At 43.6% G+C, this 14,099-nt stretch overlaps 1 protein-coding gene across 22 annotated transcripts in view; it reads right to left on the minus strand.

Moving 5' to 3' along the window:
- The window catches only part of CADPS (calcium dependent secretion activator), a 438,674-nt gene that overhangs the window by 121,475 nt on the left and 303,100 nt on the right, over nucleotides 1-14,099 (minus strand). For 11 of the 22 annotated variants that reach the window (XM_077325020.1, XM_077325018.1, XM_077325022.1 and 8 more), the window contains one exon: nucleotides 12,496-12,619. In XM_077325020.1, coding sequence (XP_077181135.1) covers nucleotides 12,496-12,619 — 124 coding nt within the window. Of the gene's footprint in view, nucleotides 1-9,215; nucleotides 9,234-10,071; nucleotides 10,141-12,495; nucleotides 12,620-14,099 lie in introns of all 22 variants that reach the window. The other 11 variants (XM_077325015.1, XM_077325030.1, XM_077325024.1 and 8 more) reach the window with 3 other exon arrangements.

Consider the following 14,099-nt stretch of genomic DNA (forward strand, 5'->3'; position numbering starts at 1 on the left):
ATTCACAATCCAGGATGCTTAAAATTCAGCGTGAATGCTAATTGTTATTTCGTGTAGCCAAGTGCAAAAAGCAGGATTTTAGTATAGGCAATTAGTTGAGTTTATTTTTTTCCAACCCCCCCCCCCCCCCACAAATCTGCATGTGTCAAATGTGCAATAGCACTGCCTGCCTTTTGTGCCTATATAGTGGCAAGAAATTTTGCCTATTATACTGATGAGAAATGAATGGCTTTGTTAAGACGGACAGCCTTAAAAGACGACCTCGTAATGTCATTTTGGGTTAAAAACATAACTGTAGGGCACTTGTCGTAAAATTTAATTATGTACCCAAATTTCTCACTTAAAAAAAGTGTGGCTTTTGATTGTTTCCAACTCATTATTTTCCACTTGGAATTCTAGTGGCTTTTATATTCTGGGTTGAATCATATATAAAAACTTGCCAGCTCTATCAAATATGTTACTTTGCTTTTCCAAATGTTAGAATACTGCAAATCAGAACTTGACCCATCTGTCATATAGTTTGCAAAACCGCTCTAAGGGGGGGGGGGTGTATGTGTGTAACACATTCTATATGGTGAATGCATTTCTCCTATATTTTTCGTATATTTAAAATTAGCATTTTAATAGCCAAAGCATTTTTCTAAATAAGTCTGTCTGTAATGAGTCTGGCATATCTATCTGGATGGTTATTGCCAGAAAGTCTTTTCTCTTTGCTTGCCTTTCTGAGAGAGAAAGAGAGAGTGAGAGCGAGAGAGTGAAGGAGAGATAGAGATCCTAATATTTAAAGAGAGAGGATTTTTTTCTCGGTTGTCATTTTTAACATGCTGTAAACAGCCCATGTGCCTGGAATGGTTGAAAAGCCACAAGAGAGGCTAATGCTTTCCTCCCTTTCTCTTAAATGGTAACCCGACACAAACCCAAATCCTATGGAAGTTTCATGGTCTTTAATGTGCCGCAACCCTAATGTGACCAATCCTCATCCCAAACAAGCATCTACATATCGAATAATGATGTGGTCTCCATCCGCAGATAGCTAAATCTGTAGATCGTGGCCATACCCGCAGTAGACATCTTTTCTTGCAAACTTGGAGGACTCACCCGGTTGGTAGAAAAATCCCATTGAAAAATACATTGGGGAGTTTAAATTCCACCTCAAATTAAAAACCTCTATTTTCCCCCTTCCTCTGGGCATAGAGCAAGGTTCAATGGGGAAGTAAGGAGGGAAGCTGTGAATTTCCTGCACTGTGAAAGGGTTGGATCGGGCTAAAGCAGTGGTCCCAAACCTTTTTGAGGCTGGGGACTGGCAGGGCAACTGCCCGCCCACGCATGCCGTGCATGCGCACCCGCACCCGTGCATTGCGCATGCACCATGTGTGGCAGAAAATCATGTATGCGCGGCACTTTTGTGCATGCGCGAAAGTGCAGCGCATGCACGATTTCGGCCACGCCTGCGCATTGTGCAGGCGTGGCCCTGATTCCCTCTCCCCCCTCCCGCAGTAAGAAGCTTCCCGGGCCGCAAGCTTGCAGCCTGGGAAGTTTTTTACTGCGGGGGGGGGCGGGGAGAGGGATCCGCGGCCTGGCGCCATGGCCTTTGCGGCCCGGCACCGGGCCGCGGGCCGCGGGTTGGGGACCATTGGGCTAAAGCATTGAGGAAGAGGCATTTAATTCTCCTCCACCTCTTTTCTTCACATCTAAATCTCCCTCCTGCATGAAGTTACTAGGTGTCCTGTGGGAATTTTTTTTACTGGTACCAAACAGGTGTGATGCAGGGTATAATTGTAAGCAGGTCTACTCAGACAGAAGTCTCATTATATTCAATGAGACTTACTCACATTAGTTTTTAAGGATTGCAGTCCTACACTAGGAAAGCAGTCTGATGACAAGGAAGGGTCAAACCTGCTTTTCTATTTACCCCCCTTGTGCAGCAGCTATTAATAATCCAGAATGTGATGAGACATCCAATCACAGACATCCTGCTATCATGTATAGTTTGGCTTAAAGTAAAGGCGTATGTGCCACATTTGATTAAAGGTCCATGCATAGAACAATCAGCCAATAGGCTTAATAGTGGCATTCCAGATAATAATTAAATTGCAGTCTTACACTGCAGTCTTAGAGTGGGTAACAAATTAATAGTCAAAGCATAAAGAACTGGAAAACTGCATCAAACCTTTCCCCTTGAATTCTTTATACATGTGGGGTTGCCTACAAAATCGTAAGAAGAAGAATTGTTGTTTTTTATACCTTGTTTTTCACTGCCCGAAGGAGTCTCAAAGCGGCTTACAATATCCTTGCCTTTCCTCCCCCCACAACAGACACCCTGTGAGGGAGGTGAGGCTGAGAGAACCCTGATATCACTGCTCAGTCAGAACAGCCCTACCAGGGCTGTGCTGAGCCCAAGGTCACTCATCTGGCTGCACGTGGAAGAGCAGAGAATCAAACCCGGCTCGCCAGATTATAAGCCGCCGCTCTTAACCACTACACCACGCTGGTAAATCTTTTTGCTTGTCTTTCTACCAATTCATGTTCTGAAATGTCTTGGTCTAATTTTTTCTTCTCTCACAGAAGAAGGGAAGGAAAGGAAGAAACAGATTAGACTAGCAATTTTTTTCGCCTCATGTTAAATATACGAGTTGTGATTCCAAATGTAACTGGGAGGTGACCTCAAGCCCACATTCTGTCTAACATTTCCATATGTGTTTTGGGTTGGAATTCCTGCTTCCCCGAGGGCGCCGCAGTAGAGAAAACCTATCCAGCCTTCTCTACTACTTCTTCACGAGGCCGGAGGGCAAGTGGACCAGGGATTTTCTAATCACGAATTCGGTCACTGTGCCTCCTAAGAATCCTTTCCTGAGTAAGTAAAGGTAAAGGTATCCCCTGTGCAAGCACTGGGTCATGTCTGACCCTTGGGGTGACGCCCTCCAGCGTTTTCATGGCAGATTCAATACAGGGTGGTTTGCCAGTGCCTTCCCCAGTCATTACCGTTTACCCCCCAGCCAGCTGGGTACTCATTTTACCAACCTCGGAAGGATGGAAGGCTGAGTCAACCTTGAGCCGGTTGCTGGGATTGAACTCCCAGCCTCATGGGCAGAGCTTTCAGACTGCATGTCTGCTGCCTTACCACTCTGCGCCACAAGAGGCTCTTTTTCCTGAGTAAGCCCCCCTAAACAGACCTGCATAGGATTGTGCATGGGACTGTTTAGGATTGCTTTCTCCTAAGTATTCCAATCAGCTTTTTGGACCTCTTCAAGCAAGACATGAAGGCACCATAAGACAGATGCCTCCTTTTTCTCTCCACTTTTAGGCCGGGTACTGAAGCACTCGGAAGAGAATATGGGGAAACAAAGCAGACTTCATTGGATTTATTAGCCCTACACCATCTTTGCCAACCATAAGGAAATTGGTAGAAGATTTTGTAGAAGAAAAATGGGCAGTAGGAACACTGAAACACTCAGTGGGCAGTATGGCCTTCATTGTACTCTGGTGTAGTGGTTAAGAGCAGTGGCCTCTAATGTAGGGAACTGGATTTGATTCCGCACTCCTCCTACGCAGGTGGCCAACTGGGTGACCTTGGGCCAAAGCTCTCTCAGCCTCACCGACCTCATGGGGTGTCCACTGTGGGGAGAGGAAGGGTGGGCAATCGTAAAACCGCTTTGGGACTCCTCCAGGCAGTGAAAAGCGGGATACAAAAACCAACTCTTCTCTCTGATATGACTCAGGGAAGGAAAAGTCAGAGAGACTATCATGCCTTCCAAAGCACCTGGCTTGTGCTTTTTTACATCAGCACATTTAGAGAACTCTTGGCTGGCTTCTAGAAATAACGTGCTAATACAGCATTCAACGACGTCCACCGAGAGCTAATGAGAACTCTAGCAAGAGCGGCCCTTGGGGAAAAAAAAATGCTACCGGTCATCAGTCAGTTATGTCACAAAAGTACCTCTGCAGTCAGTTCACATCTGACTCGCTTCCGTTCAGTTACAATGTGATTGGCATGTAACAGAGAGACATTTCCTCAAAGGGTATCCAAGCCGGAGGACAACGGCACCCATGAGACACAGCCAAGCTGCACAGCAAACCCTGCAGTCATCCAGCTCTACACCAGCCTTTCCTGTGTTTGAGCCACTGAACTTGCCAGCAGCTGTACATTTCTGCCAGTTGCTGCAGCCCTGGACACCTACAGCGACCCAAATGAAAAATGTATTTCCGAGCTGATTGGCATTTAGATCCCGCAGCTGTCAAACGCGCCTGGGTTGTGCAACTTCAGTTGTGTTCTGCTGTATCTGTGTGTGTGTGTGTGTGTGCCCAAAGCGGGATTTTAAAACGGGAAACAGAATGAAGAGGGGCGGAGGGGGGGGGGAAGAGAAGCAACACAAAACAAAGTGGCCATAGCAGCTGGCCTTATCAAGTTGTTTTTAAAATATAAACACATGACCTACAGATTTGATTGTGCTGTTGTCAGCACGTTGACCCACTGTCGTTTCCATCTCTCTAGTCCACCTCCCCCTCCCAAAAAAAAACCCCGAGACGATAAAAACAGCAATAAAAAGTGTTCTTGAAAAGCGATCAGGGAGGATCTGTGCATATTTCCCTGCAGCTCTGCAACATGGACCACAATAGTAATTAAAATCCCCCTGCTGATTCCCTGGTGATGCCAGCAAGTGCATCTAGCTGGCGCCTGCCAAATACTGGCTCGTGATGTAATTGTTTCATGCTATGTTAAAAGGCAGTGGATAACAGGAGGGATATCAACTCGTATTCTGTTTGTTGAAGTCCCAATCCCAGGGCCGTTCTTCTTGTTTATTAGCAGTATATCAAATCCATCCTTTCTGTTCTTCCTGTTTCTGCCTACGTGTGCCCCTAGTGCCCCTGCTCCCTAAGGGTCGTTCGCATGAGCTGCTGACTCCCTCCACCCATGTAAGTACTTTGGGAGAATGCATGGCAGGCTGATTTACTTGTGGAAGGGCACTGCTCATGCACAGTTTGGTTCGTCTGAATTAGCACCTCCACGTGGGAGCTGTCTAGGTGGCTACTGGGATGTACTTGATTGTGACAACTCACAAAAGTGCTACCGCAAATCATAAACACCATGCAAATGAGATGAGTCTGCCTACACCCCAGTGATGTGCTGAGATGCTCAAGGCTGTGTATTAAACAGCCTGCTGGACCAGACGGATGTTTGGTCTGCTCCAGAGCCGCAGTTCTTATAAGCCACAGCATTCTGCAAGGTCCGAGGGCCTTGTTCCAGCCCAGGTTCCTCTTTGGTTAGAGGAGCAGTCACTGACACTGGAGGAAGACTCCTTAGACTGGAAGAAGGCTTCAAACTGCTGATGTGAGGGATCTAGACAGATGTGGGCTGCCAATAAATACCAGAATGCCTGCTGTCCGTACTAGCCAACACTCCTCTAGCATTATTTCTTAGCCTTTCTTCCTTCAGGATGACTGTCTTCTTTTTGAATTCCTATTGAATGCAGAAGCCAACCTTTCAAATCACTTACAAGTGTATTTTTCCTTCAAACCAATTGGGGCGGGACGGGGAGATGAAGCAGGAAAACTCTCTGTCTCTCTCTCAGGTTATCTCACCGGCATATAATATGGAGGAGGGAAGTAAATAGTATTGCACATCCATGCAACTGGTGTTCATCTAGTTGTCTGTGCAGGGACATAAGGGTATTGCACACACATGGAAGTAAACCACAAGAAAAATTCTCCGTAGTAACAGAGCAGGAGGGGCCCCTCTCAGTCAAAGCCATTTTACCACCTAGGGGTCACCTGCTCCAGGGAGAGGCCCCTCTCCCTCCCTCAGTTCTCCTTGGTTGTCACTATGAGGTAACATAATACAGAATCAAAGAATTCACAATGGGGAAGGAGGAAGAGGTGTGTGCTTGCCTAGAGCAGCGGTCCGCAAGCTTCCGCTTGCCGCGGACCGCTGCGGAATAGTGCACAGAGAGGGCGGCCCGGGGGCCCGCGCACGCGTGGCAGCCCCAGCGCAAACGTGCGGCAGTCCGCGCATGCGCGTTTGCACCGCCGCCATGCCGGCGGCCGCGGCTTCCCCTCCCGGCCCCTCCGGGCCACGAGCAAATCGGCCGCTAAAGGGGACCACTGGCCTAGAGGCAACTAGATGAACAACAGTTACAGGTAAGTGCAACACTGTTTTTTTTTGTTCTGTGCAGTCCCACAAGGGAAACTAGTAAGCTGCCCTGCCAGGCAGTGGGGTGAGTGATCCATTGAAATATCGAACGAAGCACTGCTGTCCCAACTGATGTCTTCCTTCTTGTGTTTGACAAAGGTATCTGCAGATGACCAGGCTGCTGCCCTGCAAATATGAGCCATTGGGATCCCTTATTCAAATTCAGTAGATGTTGCCTGAGCCCTTGTGGAGTGCACTCATACGTTCAAAGGATACTGCACTGATGCCAACTCATAGGCCCTCTTCATAGTAGAAGAAAACCAACTAAAGACTGACTGCCCGCATCATTCCTGCTGGAAGACGGGGCCCTGGAAGACGGGGGCGGGGTGGAGGCAGCTGCCTGACCACTCGCACCATCCCCGCTGGCCTGCTGCGTGACTCTGCCGCCACCTCCGGCTCCCTAAGGCTGGCTGCTTTGCCTCGCCCTGCGCTGCCTCGCCTTGCCTCACACCGCCTCGCCCCGCACCACCTTGCCTCACGATGGGCAGAGCGCCGTTGCGGGACGTCTGCGGAACATGGCGGGATGCAGGGCAAGTGGCCTGAAGGTGGGGTGGTCCCGCTATAAGCAGGACAGATGGGCACCTTAGTTTAAGGCATTTATCTTTCTGACCTCACCAGCTGCGGTTGAATGCAAATCCACTCTTTGCTTAGCCTGTATCTACTTTGCAATTAATGAGGATGGGGCATGATGGGTAAAAGGGAATAGATAGCCTTCTTGTTGAACACACTACATATTCTCAACTTTACAAGGCGTGGCAGGAATGGAAGACTTTTTTTCCAAACTGATTTTGCCACACGGGCATTCAGGGTAAATTGCTGGCAGATCTTACACGCCACTACGTTGAGGTTTCCCCCAAAGCACAAAAGACAGACAGAGTGCTTGGCTGTACAAGGCATCTTTGTAGAGCAAGGGGAACATTTTTTTGAATAAAGAAATCCTTCTATTTATATTTTTTATGAAAAGACAGGAGCTAACTAGGAATGATCTTTTCAAGGCAGCATCAAATAGAAAACTGAGGGAGGGTTAGGAGTTCTCTCCGGAGCATGTTAGGTGGAAAAACTGCCCCAATGGTTCCACCTGGGAGGGACTCCTCCTGCTCTTTAATTAAGCTAGCTAGACTTCTTCTGGTGATTGGCATGTGTGCGCATACAGCCCCATGTGGAACTGCACAGAACATCCATGATGAATAATCACTACTTCTCAAAACAGACGAATGCCCATCGGTGGCATGGTTACTAGTTTTGATATAAGACAACCACATTTTAGCTCCATCATTTGTTTCACCTTACTTAATCCCCTTTTTTCATTGAACATGCAAGTTGTCCTTTGCAGCTAGCTAATCAACACCTTCCTACTCCTGACTTCTTCCAAATGAATACATTCCTTTATCAAACCCAATTAAAACTATATGTACACAAGGAATACTCTGATCTACACACTCTAGCACAGAGTAGGCCCCTAACAGTAAATCATTCTCCACATTTCTAGGCAAATATATAGGCCCAACTAGGGACCACTAGTTGCACGCAATACGATACAGGGACGGAGTTACATTAGAGATGGAATATTTGGTGCCATAGGTCTACTGAAAGTCAAAAATACATTTTTAAAAAGTTCCATGCAATTATTACTACTGACGTGTTTGAATTTGTTATGTCTTATAAATTAGTACAAATCCCTTTTCATTTTATGGAAAGAGCAGAGTAGGCTGCTTAAGTTATTTGTTATAGGCTTTCTTTGGGGATGGCTCACTGATCAATTAAATGAGTAAAAAGGAAAAGGTATCCTCTGTGCAAGCACCGAGTCATGTCTGACCCTTGGGGTGACTCCCTCCAGCGTTTTCATGGCAGACTCAATACGGGGTGGTTTGCCAGTGCCTTCCCCAGTTATTACCGTTTATCCCCCAGCAAGCTGGGTACTCATTTCACCAACCTTGGAAGGATGGAAGGCTGAGTCAACCTTGAGCCGGCTGCTGGGATTGAACTCCCAGCTTCATGGGCAAAGCTTTCAGACGGCTGCCTTACCACTCTGCGCCACAAGAGGCTCCTATTTAAATGAGTAGGTTATGATTGTTCTAAGGCTGTATCCACACTTGATTGAATAGTGTGCTTTTACAGTGCTGTTTTCCTGGATGGAGACAGTCCAAAAGATGAATAATTGCTATAGTGCCATATCCAACAAAAAGTGGATGCAGTCTTAGTTGGGCTACACTCCTGTAGAGTAGTTCACAGTAGCATAAATGCTCTGTGAATTCCAGTATTAAAAATGAGAGACTTGGCCACACTGCATGGCCCCAATGTACCCACAATAGTATTTGCTACTGAACTATGATTCTCTCCCCCCTTTCAACTATGTTGTCCCCCCCCCAACAAAAAGTTCAGAGTTCAGACAATTTGCTTTCACAAAACATAAACGAAAAGACTCAGGAATAAAAATAAAATTAACAGTTCAGATTTTAAGAAATTTCAAATGAAGATTTCTTTTAAGCAGAAGTCATGAAAAGTGGCATGTTTTGAGAATTCATCGGCATTTTAATGATTCATCTGAACTGTACTGTAATTTTATCACATCACCACACTACAAACAAAATTACAATGAACATGACTTCTGTCCGACTGTATTGTTAGTTACACATTAACAAGAAAACCAGCCTTCCCCAATAGGGCATTAAACAGAAAATACAAAAAACAAAAAAAATGATAATTAGTTTAGCTATTAGTGCTTTAAACAAAAAGCCAGATTGTAAATGTTTTGAGAATTGTGTTTCTTTTTAGACAACTTTTCCTGATTTGGATGTGTCTTATTGCCTAGTAAGGTTGCATTCTATTTCTGTTCTGTTCTACTAGATCTGCTAAGAAGAATACCAGTCATGTGAGTTAAGACAGCACAAATTAACTCCTTAAGTATTATTGCAACTCCAGCCTCTCTTTATAAGGAGTACAGTCTTAAGGAGCTACAAAAAGGAAAACAAAGATGAATAAAAACTCAACAATCCTAGCAATTTATAATGCATATACAGTTGTTCACCTGCATCCTTTTGATTCTCTATATGAAAGAGAAAGAAAGCAACAAGGAGAGAGAAAGAGAGAGAGAGAAACAAGAACAGATATGCAGGATTAATGAGCAAGTGGATCAAAATGCCCCCCAGTTATGTGTGATATATGACATTCAAAAAGAAAAAGTTGCCCAATCTCTCCCACCACCCAGAAGCATGGGGATCATCAAAAAGAGATTTCTTCTGCCAAGGTAAAATTTAATGTTGCACAGAGAGTATTGGTGTTGGTTTAAGCTCTGAGAACACACTAGCTAATCAACTGATAAACAGATATATGAAAAATGCCTGATTCAGAGCTTGGCATTAAAAATTTAGGGGAGTACTCTGCTTGAAAGGATAACAGACAAGAGACATGTAAGATCTAATGTGGTCCTGTACATAAAACTTTACAAATTGTATGCACATTAAGGAAAGAAAGGGATGGCTCTTTCCCAGTGTTTTTTAAAAATCTGGCCACTAACTCTCAGTCCCCCTTGTAGTAGCTACCTTTTTATTGTGTACCAGTGACAAGTGTTTACAAATTGGGGTTACACAGAAGCAAAGTAAAAATGCATTCAGGTCACAGACAGAAAGAACGGAAAAAACTTACAGACAAATTGGAGTTTGTCACAAACAAATACAGCTTAATTTTTCTAACCTGGTTTTTAGGCAGATAAAATGTGACTGGACTTCTTACACTGGGACTTTCACAGACAGAAGCAACAGACAAGCCAATGCTAAAAGACTTGAAGCAAGGAAAGTGAGTTGGTTTGGCTCTGGATTGTACTGAAGTAATGAAAACAGAAAAAGAGTGAAGACAGCATGGAGAGCAGGGTGGAAGGTACTCACGAATGGTTAAATCCATCACTTGAGAGGCCAAGCAGAAGACAGGATGCTCATACATTTCTCTCTTTTTCCCTATAAAAGAGGATTTGGGCATGCAAGAGGCTTAGGTCAGAGGTAAAGAGGTTATAGGTCATAGGTCAGAGGAAAACTTTACATTAGCTTAAAAGAAAAGTAGCTGTAGAGTATTTTGGGATACACAGAGGATAAAAATAAAAAAGGAGATTTCAAATTGGAGGTTTACTGGATTAACCATTCAGCATGCTCATGAGTCACAAAAGAGATTGTGACCATGATTCTAAAGGTCTGTTCTGAATTGTTTGCAGGGATATAATGGTCAGAACGTCATGAACAGAAGGAAATAGAGTTTTATCAATTCAAGGCTCGGAGATACTAAGGATTTTAGCCTTCAGTATCTAAGGCTTTCACAGGTATTTCTTCATAAACATAGCCTCAAGCAGGCTTGCTGCTAATTATTTAGCTTAATTTTCACGCGCTCACGCTGCTTAGACTGAAGGAGGCATTTCATTTCCAAATTATAGATTCCTCCTCTGGAGAAATGGGTAGGACATTAGTTGTTTTTTTAAAAATAAAAATAAAAAAAATAGGAACTCATAGTGAGCGGACTATGCTCATGAGAGAAAACCTGAGGCATGCAGCTTGCGGATGTTGGGTTGTTTGAATTAACAATCCCAGCATGCTTTGATACTGACACAACCACTTTTTATAGAGGCAGCATAGAAAAGTGGCTGCACCAACCACGAACAAGGAAGGAGAGAAGCAGAAGAGAGCAGGTAGTGTGGGATGAAGTACTTCTCTGAAAACAATAGCTGGAATTAAAAAAAAAAAAAAAAAGGAAACGGAACAAAGGTTTGTTGCTTCAAAGTATTCCCAGACCTAAAAGTCACAGTGCCAAAAAGAGGGCAGATAATTCACACAATCAAGAAGAATTGAGGCACAAAAGGAAAGTACAGACTAAACTGTTCTACGTTTTTGGGAAATGAATGCATTTTTACTTACAGATCATAAAGTTTGTTTTTGCATAGATATATCTGAAAGAAGAGAGCAAAGCTTACCGACAGAGTTAGTAAGTGTTAGACAGAGATCTAGGGAACCCGGTGTCCATTCAAAAAAAAAAAAAAAGGGTGGGGTGGGGAAATCACAACAAAACCCAAATATGCCTTTGAACTGGAGTTCTCCCATGTCCTCATGGGGCATATTTAAACACTGAAATTTTTAACAGAGTTCACCAATTAAAACCATTCTGTGAAGTAGAGTACTTGGGTAAAATGCTTGCTAGCACAGCGCTCAGGAGACCTGCCTTCCTTCTCTATTTTCATCACTCATTACCAAGTCAAGAGTTGATAAACATCCTTTTAGTGCCCAATTCTTAAGCGTTTCTCACTGGATGCATAACAATGAATTCATTACCACTGGTACACAATTTGCATTGTCAACGGGGGAGGGGGGGACATTGAAAAACAGAGGAGGTGTATAATGTACAGACCCTGGAAATATGTGACATATCACAATAATCCAGCCCTTCTGATAAGCAAGGACTAGGGGGAAAAAAAGAAATTGAAGGGTGATATCGTTTTCTCTAGTATTATTTCAACTGAACACGAACACAGCTTTAGTAAATCTTCGTCGTCATGTGACCAAACAATCAATATATATGGTGTACAATAACATTCCTACATCTCACAGCAAGACACTTATCAGGCTTCAAATTACTGCAGAGCAGCCAACAAGGTAGCAGTGGAAAAACAATTAGGATGTCTGTATGTACAAGTCTCCTGCCAAAAGCATATCTTCAAGCAAGCTTAAAAATGTATTTTTGATGGCTACATGTGTCTCTGGTCACTAGCTGTTATTCCTCCATAACGTAAAAGGTCAATAATATCAGCTGTAGTGAATGTAGAGTGACAAGTATGAAATCTGATGCAAGTGCAGGGCCAGCTGATTTTTTTACAAGATCTGCTGTACATGAAGGAAGGGCAGACAAATGTTACCCAGGAAAACATTTTTAAGTTGACTTACAAATCAATGCATTACATTAAAACACGTCTTAATTCTTGTCATTTCTGTTGTTCCTTGAACTTCACTGTCCCAAGCAATTAGTTGTGTTTCCCTTTTCGGCTCCAATGTTGCTCTTAGTTTTTTCACTTTCCAAAACGCTGACATATATAAATGGTGGACTGTTGGCCAAATATACTTACTCTCCTGTAAAGTAGCTAATTGTTTCACCCGCTAAAAAAGGGAACCATTCCCCTAACACATGTCTTTAACAAGCATCGACAATTAAATTAGTTCACTTATCTATTTGTCTCGTAATAAAATAATAGTTATGATTTGCCTTGATTTTTTTAAAAAAGCAATTGTTCTATCCTTCTCACTAAAAAGTTAATTTAAAAAATAAAATCACCTTACCTTCAATTTTGGCATACTCTGATAGTCGCGTATAGTTAATCAATGCAGCTTGTTCTAAGCATTTACGGATGACTGCTTTTACCTCCTCTTGAGGGACTGGAGTAACTATGTCTTTCATCAAAACCTTTGTACAAGAAACACTGATTTGTTGTGTCATCTTGATTGTTTTTTTTTAATTTCCCCTACCCTCATAATGCCCTTCATATCCTATTGAATGGAACAAACAGTAACAGACTGATTCATTGTTGAGTTTGATCCCCAAAGCCCACGTCTGAATTTATACTTTCCGACTTGCATTTTGAAACCGTATAAGGGAGTAGCCAGGAAGGAGCTAAAGATATGCATCTGGTAACAATTCTAGAATGTTCAGATCCTGGGCTGAGAGACATAAACATGCCTCCTGGGTATATCTACAGTTCACACGTGTTACAGTTGAAATGGTTAACCAATCCATCTTTACCAATGTACACTTTTGACAATTATGAGGAGGATCAAATTTCAAACATGTATCCATGTGAATTTGGTGATGAATCTGACGTAGCCAGATTTTGCTGATAGAACCGGAATTCCCCAACTTTTTGAGCCTGTGTTCACCTTTGGAATTCTGATACAGGGTGGTGGGTATAACCACAGGAGGCGAAGACCAGTACAGAATGTCAGGGAATGACCATTTACGCACTGGGAACTTCACTGCCCCAGCTCCTGTGCAGGAGCACAAATCGGGGGCAGATGAGGCACACCGGGCCAAATGCTCCCCCATGTGGGTGCGGGAAGAGGTGGGGCAACCTGCCACGACTAAAACTCCAGTCTGCAGCCTAGCATGAAACCTCCAGTGCATAAACGGTCAATGAGGTGATACAGTAATTCTAATAGTAATTTTTCAACATTTCAGGCAAAGACTGACCATTTGACAGTATGCCTTTTAAATGTTTTTTTTTAATTGCATCCATACAGCTTACCTTCAGTCACACAAGAACAATTCTTGTGCTGTGGCGGCAGCTGCTGCCAAAGCAAATATTTTTAAAATCTGCAACTCCAGTCAGTTTCCCAATGATCAATCAGAAGGCCTGCTTGGCAAAAGCCATATCTGGCCCTGCCCACGTTCTAAAAATACTTGGCAGGTACCAGGATAGGTTTTGACAAATGCCATATTGGGGACCTCTTCTACAGAAGTTCATGCTGCAGCAGATGTGATAGGCTTTACGGTGTCATAGCCAAGACACTGCTGAGCAGCGGATCTTTATATTTTCCAAAAGATGAAAAGGAATCATATAATTCTAAAGTTAGCTTTCTATTAGCTAATAATGTCAGGGAGAAAAACAGGCCCACATCTCCAAAAGCTTACAGTTCCATTAGAGCTTGAGAGAGACTGTTTACTTAGCAGTACAGACTAGTATAGTGTTGTTTCATGTAGTCAGGGTTTGAATCACCTATTGACCATGCTATCCTATTCAAACTTGAAATCTTAGAAAGATATCACGTGGCCAAAAGACAGAGCAACTCAAGCAAAGAAGAAATGCCAGAAAGAGGTTCACAAAAATGAATCAAACAGCTTGTTCTGTATAGATACAGAATCATAGAGTTGGAAGGGGCCATACAGGCCA

Source organism: Paroedura picta, chromosome 3, assembly GCF_049243985.1.
Source record: "Paroedura picta isolate Pp20150507F chromosome 3, Ppicta_v3.0, whole genome shotgun sequence".
Classification (NCBI taxonomy): domain Eukaryota; kingdom Metazoa; phylum Chordata; class Lepidosauria; order Squamata; family Gekkonidae; genus Paroedura; species Paroedura picta.